This window comes from Cynoglossus semilaevis, chromosome 17, assembly GCF_000523025.1.
Source record: "Cynoglossus semilaevis isolate Cse_v1.0 chromosome 17, Cse_v1.0, whole genome shotgun sequence".
NCBI classification, from domain to species: Eukaryota; Metazoa; Chordata; class Actinopteri; order Pleuronectiformes; family Cynoglossidae; genus Cynoglossus; species Cynoglossus semilaevis.
Window position 1 is genome coordinate 2,750,321 of NC_024323.1, and position 10,502 is coordinate 2,760,822.

General features: G+C 42.0%; 3 protein-coding genes across 7 annotated transcripts in view; 2 read left to right on the forward strand and 1 right to left on the reverse strand.

Moving 5' to 3' along the window:
• Positions 1–377: 377 nt before the first annotated feature.
• On the forward strand, positions 378–3,746 carry asb16 (ankyrin repeat and SOCS box containing 16). The gene is made up of 7 exons (XM_008329301.2): positions 378–614; positions 814–1,156; positions 1,227–1,494; positions 1,652–2,060; positions 2,436–2,519; positions 2,850–2,960; positions 3,044–3,746. The coding sequence occupies exons 2-7, from the start codon at positions 820–822 to the stop codon at positions 3,227–3,229; spliced, it is 1,395 nt and encodes a 464-aa protein (XP_008327523.1). The 5' UTR covers positions 378–614; positions 814–819; the 3' UTR covers positions 3,230–3,746.
• A 122-nt stretch (positions 3,747–3,868) lies between these two features.
• Positions 3,869–6,762, forward strand: tmub2 (transmembrane and ubiquitin-like domain containing 2). Its single transcript, XM_008329307.3, has 3 exons — positions 3,869–4,012; positions 4,965–5,576; positions 5,658–6,762. The coding sequence occupies exons 2-3, from the start codon at positions 4,984–4,986 to the stop codon at positions 6,040–6,042; spliced, it is 978 nt and encodes a 325-aa protein (XP_008327529.1). The 5' UTR covers positions 3,869–4,012; positions 4,965–4,983; the 3' UTR covers positions 6,043–6,762.
• atxn7l3a (ataxin 7 like 3a) overlaps positions 6,473–10,502 on the reverse strand; it is a 9,925-nt gene continuing 5,895 nt past the window's right edge. For all 5 annotated transcript variants that reach the window (XM_025064696.1, XM_025064699.1, XM_025064698.1 and 2 more), the window contains 2 exons: positions 9,997–10,133; positions 6,473–9,921 (listed from right to left, as the gene is read on the reverse strand). In XM_025064696.1, coding sequence (XP_024920464.1) covers positions 9,671–9,921; positions 9,997–10,133 — 388 coding nt within the window. In that variant the 3' untranslated portion in view covers positions 6,473–9,670. The remainder of the gene's footprint in view (positions 9,922–9,996; positions 10,134–10,502) is intronic.

Consider the following 10,502-nt stretch of genomic DNA (forward strand, 5'->3'; position numbering starts at 1 on the left):
AGTCACGTGGAAACTAGATTTAGTATTAAAGGTCGAGTGTGCAGATTTAAATTTAACATTAAAGTACCTTTTAATTGACAATAATTATTTTACAATATTTATGTTGGAGTAATTAACCAAGACAAGAAACCCTAAAATAAATCTTTACACACGTTTGTCATTTAGGATATTACTATATCTGTAAGCTCATTATGCCAACTTTAAGGTTGATTTTTCAGGTGTCAATTTTGCTTCACCCAATTGAATTAATATTGATTGCCGATGGTGGCCTACGCATGTAAAGACTTGTTTCGCCTTTGATTTCCTATATACGTTTTCAGAGGTCAATGCTAGATCTACGCTGCCATCTCGCGGGCATACTTAATAATGCAAGTATCAGCTTGCATTCTGAGCTATTAATACTCAGTGCTACAGTTAGGTTTGGGGAACAAACTTGTGACTGTACTTTCAGATGACGGTTTGTTTTTCTTTGACTTCATTCTCATTGGCTTTCTTATGATGTAACTTAAAAACAAATCACAGCCCATTTACTGTAGAGTAATGAAAGTTTAGACCTCTGCTTGGACATCTTTGACTCCAGTCAAGAGACTACTAGACTGTAGTTCCTGTGGAAGGTGAGTAAGCACTGAGGGCTGCCATTTATCAACACAGCATCGCCCAAAGTGTTTGACACAAGACCTGTTGCTACATATAGGATTCAACATTTCCTTTAAGAGAGATTAACTTTAACCTCAGGACAAAATACATTATGTATAGTGTATTCTTTGTATGAAGTATTTGTGGGGGAAATATTTTTTCTTGTGCTTACACCAGGGTGCCATGGCAAAGGAGACTTTCCCCTTTACATCCACATCACTGCGTTCTCTGCGAATGGAGCAGGAGTTTCAGGAGTGGGAGGACACTCGAAGAGCGTTGGCCCATAGAAGAGCCATGACCAGGGACCCCCTGCCCAGAGCCCCAAGGATTCCACAAAGACAACAGCGGCTCCAGGAGGTACGGGCCCCACCACCACAGGTGCGATGTCGGGACATAGCCATTCACAACACCTTCATGTGGGGCGACATGAAAGGAGTGTATGCGGTGCTAAAGGACCCAGCTATGGTGAATGCTGTGATGGAGACAGTGCATGAGGAAATGGCATGGGCTCCAGAGATGGGTAAGACTGACACTTCTTTTTAATTTCGTCCATATTCTTCACATCAGATAGCCTTTATATTCTCTGTCAGGCATGTGGACGCTGAGCTCCAGAGTGAAACAGACCTCAGCTTTACGTCTGGCTGCCAGCAGGGGACATACAGCTTGTGTGGAGGAGCTGCTATTCCGAGGGGCCGAGGTAAACGCAGACCCTGGAGGCAACACAGCCCTTCATGATGCCTGTATAGGCGGCCATGCTGACTGCGTGGGGCTGCTCCTTTCTCATGGAGCGGATCCTGAACTGTTGACTACAGATGGCAGTGCTGCTCTTCACCTCTGCACCTCTGCCCAGTCTTTCCAGTAAGTGATACATAACGGAGTCGAAACAGCCAGTAAATGTCCAGCTTTATTGTTATGTCCGTTTGGCCCTCAAGGTTACTTGAGGTCAAGTTTCCCTTTTGTTTTGTTCTTCTTTCTCAATGCTTGCGCAAGACAAAAAATGTGTGCACTGTTTCAGCTGTGCTGAGTTGCTCTTAGAAGGAGGTGCGGAGGTCAACGTGAGGATGAAGGAGTCGAGGCTCACACCTCTACACATGGCAGCTCGACGAGGCCTGGAGGAGCATGTGGAGCTCTTCCTGAGTAATGACGCGGACGTGTTGGCCACAAACCGTGAGGGGGAGACTCCCCTGAATGCAGCTTGCTCTGGAGCCGAGAGGCCCTCAGAGTCCGGCCGCTACCTTCGAGTGATTCAAATTCTCCTGAGTGCAGGAGCTGACCCCACAACTGCAGGCCGGAAGAAACACACCCCTCTGCACAACGCATGTGCCAACTGCTGCTCAAGAATTGTCGATCTCCTCTTGCAGCATGGAGCAAAGGCAGATGTAGAAAACTATGCAGGACACACACCGATAGACTGTCTGATTCAGGTAGTAATCAAAGCCTATACAACAGGGGTCACCAACTACAGTACATTTGTCAAAGGTACAACATTTTTCTAAACAGACACCTTGGGGGCCGGACAAGGAAATAAAATAAAAATCACATTTCTGTATAACAGATGTAAACAGTCATAAATTGAGGGGATTATTGAGAGTTATTTAAGTGTCCATTTTTTTTGTCATTTTTTCTCTATGACAATTTTTTTAATCCAGTCGTAGACTGGGCCACCAGTTGAAAATCACTGTTAAAAAAAAACTCAAGGATGGGAGACATAGCACTATGGTGTTATTTTTCTGTAATTGTCATGACATATATTTCAGCTCATGCAGCAGAACTTTGACACTTGTCTTGTTGTTTTCCAGGTGGTGGAAGATTATTTGGACCACCAACCTGACGCAGTTGCGCGTTCACTTTTCAACCATGGGGCCAACCCTGTTTCACCCAAGGTCTGAGACCTATCGTTGTTGCGCGTAGTTAACCTATCTGGTAAAAGTGATGAAAAGGTTTACAGGGACAGAATCTTAAAAGACATCAGGCAACAAGGTAGTGACCAGACAGCTTGACGGCTCATCATCTGACAAACCTCAGACCCCAACTTACATTTATTTCAATATTTTACTAAAAAAAGGAAGAATTGCTACTGGCTACAGAAATAGTACAAATTCATTAATGACCTTCCACTTCCACCTGTTCTCTTTTAACACCCACAGCTTTGAAGATCTTTCCTTTTGAGGGATTTTTTAGGCTGACATCAATACGTTTTTTTCTCCCTCCAGCTGCTGAAGCAGTGTGTCCTCTCCCCTGCCACTCTCGAAGTGATATTGAACTCCTATACCCGTGTCCCTCACTGTGACTGGATGGACTCTCTGTCTTCTGAGATAAACGAGGTGAGTCCTCTGCAGTGTTGTCATCTCAGCACCCTCCCTCCAGTCCAGCAGATACATCCTCTGTCTCTGTTTCTCCGTCTTAGGATCATCAGTCCTTCTTTGACTTAGTGCGTCAGCGCAGTGGACAGCCTCGCTCTCTGCAGCATCTGTGTCGATGTGCTTTACGCCAGCACCTTGGAGCTCGCTGTTACTCAGCAGTCAGTGAACTGGACATTCCCAGCTCTGTGAGGGATTATGTGCTGCTGTGTAATGATGGGACACTCCACTGACCGTGTCATTCACATTTTATCTTGGGGTTAAACCCTTTTTTTAACACTTAAAGCTGAAATACTGTTTTGTTGTTGAAATAATTTTTCATTAGCAAATATTTTTGGTAAAGAGTTCTCTTAAATAAAATACAAGTATATTTGCCTCTTGATGGCTTATCTTTTTGTATTTATAATGACTTTTTAATACAACATTGAAGCAACTATATAATATGAATAGATTATATTTTGTCTCAGAACATACATCCCAATAATGGGTGTTTAACTGCATTAAACCTTACTAGTGAAGGATGAAATAATCTATAAGGCAATGATGTGATTTTATGATTGTAAATGCCACATTTTAAATCAATTTTTTAAAAGAAATTAATGCAGCAAAAAAGTAAAATAAAAAACAGACGTAGCCAAACATGTGTAATATTGCACAAAAGAAAATAAATTATTATTTCATGACAAGGTACTCAATTTAGTACTAACATTTGCTCAATAATATACAAATTAAATTTTTTGTGTTTAAAATAAGAGACATTAGTTAAAAAAATTAAAGCCAATGTTCAACATTTTAATAAATATTAAATTTAATTTACTTACTGCTGCCAGGAGCTTTGACTTATTGTGGGTGAAGCAACCGGAATGTCCTGTATCCAAAACAAGCGCTTCTTTCGCCGGCAGTGACGTCACACCGCCTGGTCTGTGTTTGTTATGTGTTCGCTTTTTTTCTGAGGCGTAACTGCTAACAGGCGTTTAGCTTCATCCTCAAACATGGTCTGATTTCGCTGCGGGCAGGTAAGAACGCCTAATTTTGTCATGTCACAAGGTGTTATGTATTTACTCAGACTTCTAGCTATTGTTGTCTAATTTTAAACGATGGTTAAAGTCAAACTGAGCAGCGAGAGGCGGAAAAGACGAAGGTCGTTTTTCAGCGACACGGTGGGTTAAGTAGCTAGCGGGCTAACGAAGCCTTTACACAATGCTGTAAGGGAGGCAATAAGCAGAAGTATACGTGGACCTTCATTAGAACGTGTAATGCACGGAACAGCAGGATGACAATTGTAAGGACAAACAGGCCGTGATACAACACCGCCGAGCTTGTTTTGGGTGGTTGCATCGCAGCTACTAGAAAACAACTTAAAATAGCATATCTATTGCGGACCCTGATAGGATAATTGTCAGATCAAGCTTATATCTATATAGGTTCCTAACAGATGACTGAATATTTGGGACATTATTTTGGTTTTAATGTTTTCATGCCTGTCTGCGAAGCTTGTCTGCAGGGTTTGTTGACATAAGGGTGAAATCTATAGGTAACCCCGGATTGAGTAATGACTGATTTACGTAAAGGGTCTGTTCTGAATAGCAGGTCAAAGGTCACTATGTGGTTACAGTACGAGTCTGACACACTTTCAGCTGAAACTAAATAGGAGTCGACGTGTATGCGTTTGTGTCAGTTTCTTAACATGCGTCTCAGTTATGAGGCTTAATTTCTCTGCAAAGTATGCCATGCATATCTGCATGGCATAATGCAATGATTAATCATCCATGACTGACTAGTAAAATTGTCACCAACTGTCACATAGTTCATCTAATTCTAAATGTAAAAACTGACATATTTAAAGTGCATGCGTAGATGTTGTTTATAAGTCAGTTGTATAAATGGAGAACCTTTGTAGAAGCAGAATGACACGTGTTGAATTCACAAATGCTGTGTAGTCAATGCTCTACATGTGTGTACATTCAGTGTGGTGTGGAGGACCGAGATGGCAGTGTGTGCACTGACCATGTTGGATGGGATGGAGGCAGAGGTCACTGCAGCAGGTGGAATGTTGCTCCTGTTCCTTGCCCTCATCTTGGCTTGGCTCTCTACTCATGTTGCTGACCGAGGAGACCACATATTGGGCACCATCCTTACCGTTGGTGCACACGCCTCTCTCATCGGGCTGGGGGGCAATGACAATTACAGCGGAGGGGCCCAGAGTCCCGACACCTCCGAACAACAAGTTCCTGCACCTCCACAAGAAAACAAGTCGGATGAGGGTGAGCCGGCGAGTGAGAGAGGAGAGGGGGAGGATGCGGAAGGACTGAGGATGGATCTGCTGCTGGACATTCAGAGCAAACAACCACAAGCCGCGGGACTGCTTAATTCTGATGAAGATGACGATTATGAAGAGGATGACGATGAAGAGCTTGAGGATGAAAATAAAAGTCTTGTAGTGTCGGTCCCTCTGGTAACAAGTACCGTTGCACCCACAACCATGACTACTGCTTCCATTTCCATCCGGCTTAAGTTCCTTAATGACACCGAGGAGTTGGCTGTTGTGGAACCAGAAGATACTGTAGGACTGTTAAAGAGGTAGGTTAAAAAAAAAACATCTGAAACATCATGTTTTTACTGTTAGTGCATCTCATTAATTCCCGTACTCTTGTGTTCCAGTAAATATTTCTCAGGTCGGGAGCATCAAATCAAGTTGATCTACCAAGGCCAGTTGCTGCAGGATCCTAAGAAAACCTTTTTATCCCTAAAGATTACACACAACAGTGTCATCCACTGCCACATCTCTCCAGCTCTGCCCGAGCCCAGCCCTGAGGAAGGGGATGAGTCAGGAGCAGGAACGGGAGCCAGCTTCGGGGGACTCAGAGCCGCTGGTGTAGCCCTTAGCACCAGCAGCTTGGTGGTGCCCGTTTTCGTGGTTGTGCTTGCTGTGGTGTGGTACTTCCGCATCATCTACAGGCAGTTCTTCACCGCCCCTGCGACCATCTCCCTTGTGGGAGTCACTGTGTTTTTCAGCTTTCTGATATTTGGTATGCACAGCCGTTAAAAAGGCGCACAGTTAAAGAGTGGAATGTTTTGAGGTAAAGAACCTTGGTAAATGCACAGGCGTTTGTAGACATGGACTAATCGTAAAGGGCCAATGCGGGCTGACGGGTATGTTTGTTTGGTTAGGTTATTAATCTGTCTGTGCATGTTCCTGAGTTTTTCAAAAGGGGTGAGTGTACAATTTGTGAGGGTGAATAATCTGCAGCGAGTGAAGATCTACTTTAAACAAAACCATAATTTAGCTTCTCTTTAAACGTGACTCAGTGGCTCACACCGTGTTTTAACTTTTTTTCTTTAACTCGTAACTTGTTATGTTAGTCGAGTTTCTGTGTTTTAAGGGGGCGAAAAATACGATTGCAAAAAAATCTCAAGTCTTTTGGAATCACCTTTCTGTTGTGCCGAGTGTGACAGTTTGACTTTTTTACCTTATCTTTTTTTTTTTGCAATATGTGAATGAATAATGCTGTATACAGCTGCCGCAGTGCTGTGAAAGGTCTAATTCAGAAACAGGCTAATTTAAATGACCAGTTATTCAAAGGAAACTTTTCAAGAGGATATTGTAAATACATTATATATTTTCTGTAAATAAAAAAAAGGATGATTCCGGTGAACTTGCATCTGGCACTTATGAGATTTGGAGAGCTGATATTATAAAAACCTCCTGATAATGCTGGACTGCTCTGGCTTCACTGATGTCTCAGATTAAAGCATTTCAAACCAACATTGCCCCAGTGGTCTGTGAGTGTGGTTTGTTTATTATATACAAATATACAGCAGTAAAGAAAAATAACTTACTGTACATTTCACATTCTCTACAGATACAAGTGAACCACACAAGCACTGCCTTGTGCTTGGAAAATATTGAAGACGTCAGGTTCCAGACACAATATTCTGACATCACACTCGCACAGAGACACAACGAGCGGCAGAAAGAAGACATTTACAAAAACTGACTGACATCCATCAAAGCAACTCCACTGTTCATTGACCTTCAGTGCAAAAGGATCAAAAGGTCACAGGCAACATTACTGTAGACACTGAAAAATAAACCAGTTTCATGTTTTGAAATACAATATTCTTCACTAAGAGCACAGCCCGAGGGGAAAATTATCAGACATTTTCTACTTAAAAGGACAAAGTGGGGGAAAAAAACAACCACCATTTTAATGTTTCAAACAAAACTTGTTCTATGCACAATTGTACTACGTCAAAAAATATATTTCAAAAAAGAAAAGTACTCCAGAGCTGTTTCTATCTAAAAAGTGACAGGTACTTTAACAACAACAAAAGACTGAACTGTAATTACTTTGACTAAAGAGTCTGGATGTTACCAATCCATCCATTACCCTGTTGACATGGTTCTAACTATACTTTTTTTTTTTTTTTTTTAAACAAAAGCTGTGTCCTATCTTTCTACAATCCACCAAAAATGTACATTATTTTTTCTTCTGTAATGCTGCAAATACAACATTTAAGTTTAAATAGTGCATGTGAACACTAAAGCTATTTTTCCTATGTTTCACCTTTTACACCTGACATCTTTCTTCTACATAAACAAGATGCAAGTGTACTCCTCTTCCTGAATAAAACGCAGAGCTGCACTGACACTAAAACCACCCCCCCCCCCCAAAAAAAACAAAACCCACACAGATCATTTAAACATCAAAAGTCTGCATTTACCCACTCATTATATACAGGCAGTTATAAAAACTTAAATAAATGCATGTAAACAGGGAAGTATTTCCAAATGTCACATTCCAAGATGCATAGTTCTGAGAAATAAAGGTGATTATTCTCATACACACCCACTGTTCCATTATGCGCCCTCACACACGTGACATTCCGGCTGAATATCAACATATACTGATACTGAGATACACACACACACACACACCTGTGCAATACAATGCTACAAATGAAAAAGCCACTGATGAACACCCCACATGTCAAGTGTTAAATTATAAGCAGTCCATGTTTGTGTTTCATCACAATAGAGAGATGAGCACAAAGGTCAGAATGAAGGACAGGTCAGGAGCAACTGACGTTTCTACGTTAACAACAACAGCCCAAAGTGTTCGAATCAGTCCTAATCAGAGCAGCAACTCTGACTTTAACTACTTGTATATTGTACTACGCTAAATTGACCACACCACAGATGTGACTGTGACTGGGAATTAGGAATGGCTCCCTAGTTCTGAACTACAGCCCATCAGATCCAGTACCTGAGCCAAAATGCTCAACTCAACTTTGCGTGACATGCTGTACTGAGAGACACTATGGCTTCAGCAACAGCAGCCCGCGACGTGCTGAAGGAGGAAAAAAAGGTATCGGACTGATATCAGTATGGGACATGAAAAAGTTGTATTGATAAGCGGTGCGAGATTTCCCTGACTTTCACCTAAGCTTGGACTGACTCCAGCATCGACTGCAAAAATGTTCAGGACAATGATCAACGCAGGATTTTTAACATGCACCAGGTGGGCTTAAAATAAATGGCTCACTTGAGTGCTATTATTATCCTATTACTACAACCTTAAGAAAGTAACCACAACTATGTTTTTTTTAATGGAAGTGCAAATATTTTCAGTCACATTGGTCCCTGATAGACAGGTAGGACTACTGGGGAGAACAAGAAGTGCAGGTTACTGCTGCAGCACAGACTGGGAAGTCGGAGAACCTGCCGTATTCCGTTACACTCCCCCTTAAAAAAATTAATTAAAAATGACAGGGCAAACATTTTGCCACATCTCACTTAATCCATGAGTTAAAACATTTGGTCAACGAAAATAAGGTCATTTCTGGTCTCACCAAAAAAAAACAAACAAACAAAAAAAAAACTTTAACTTACAGACGACTGGACAAGCTGTTCCCTGGTTGTGAACTTAGCATTCTTACGACCTGACTCGTTACCACTGCCACGTTGGGGTTTACCCTGGAAATACAACTGAAGAAAGAGTCATGGTAACGAACTTGCCATGCACTGCCAGAAGGATCCACTTCAATTATTTCTCTTATCAAAGGTTCCTGTTACTATGCTGTGGCAAAATGGATTCCATCTCTGTGGCCTGACATCTTATTTAGAACACATGGTTCAAAAGCCCACAATCATTCACCACGACACAGAAAGTCCCGATTGGTCATGAGCTGATCTGCTCTTCGAACACCCGAAAGATCATGTACGGCGCTTTGTTAGTCGGAATGATATTAGCGGTAAAGTTAGTCAAAAGATGACGTCACCGACTGAATTTTGATAAGGCTGCAAAAATAAAATAACGGCTTATAATCCTCCCATCTTTTCCATTAATTAACAGACTGAAATAAAAACATTTCAGTTTCACTACAGTACTACTGTCACTGGAGAATGTTACAAAAGTGCCAACATTACTGAGGAAATTTTGGGGCTGTTTAAAGACATGTTTACCAGCTAAGTACCGTCACATACTTCGAATAGAGTTTGACCCAGCTTTTTACATTTCTGTTTTTAAAACAGGGGGAAGTATCAGAAATAAAAGAGTTGCCTGTTCTTGATAAGGCAGAATGCTTAAAATACTATGTCGTGTTAATTTGTTCCTGCTCAGACCTGCAACTGTAGGAACAACTGGAGAAACAACAGTCATAGTCACAAGTTGCTAGTTCAAGTCATGATAGGTACTTGAAATTGAAGCGGCTGAAAGTTTAGGCCTCTTCTTTTTGCTCGGCAAACTGATGCTGCTCTGAGAGCTGCCGCCACTGGTGCTGCTGCCACTGGCCAGACATCCTACTCCTCCTATTCCACCTCCTCCTCCCACCACTGCTGCCGCTGCTGCTCCTACTCCGCTGTTTAAATTAAGAGTCATTCTCTTTTTCTTCTTAAGCTTCCTAGAATCTGAATGGTTGGTGCCTTTTAGTGGGGACAAATAAAAATTAGGCAATGAATGATGAAGAATTTCCAATATGTTGCATTTTATTTTCTTACTGGCTTTGGACGAGGCAGAATCAGTGGGCGAGATATCCGGGGAGTCCTCCCACTGTGGATGGTTCATCAGGGTCTGTCCCTCTGGAATGTCAAAGCTGTCACTCTCCACCACTGGGTCTGCATCAGGCAGTGACGGCCTGTCATTAAGAACCCCCCGAAAAAACATCTATGTTCAGTAACTCACACAAAGTAAATACATTTACTATACACCAACTTTGGACTCAGTCCTGTATGCAGTCCGTCAGTTCTCGGGCCTTAAATGTTTAGTTAGGTTTGAGTGACTGAATCCATCCACTGTGTTATAATGACAGAATATTCCCTGTATCAACGACATTAAACCTATGACCTCCTCAACCATCAGCATTGTTTGCCCCCAGTCTTTAAACATCAAGCACCTGCATCACGTTGGTCAAAACATTCAGGTCAAACATGATTTGTTTTGTTAGGGGACACTTGTGGGTGAGGAAAGGTGAGCAGGGGTTGTGTGTGTGTGTGGGGGGGGGGAG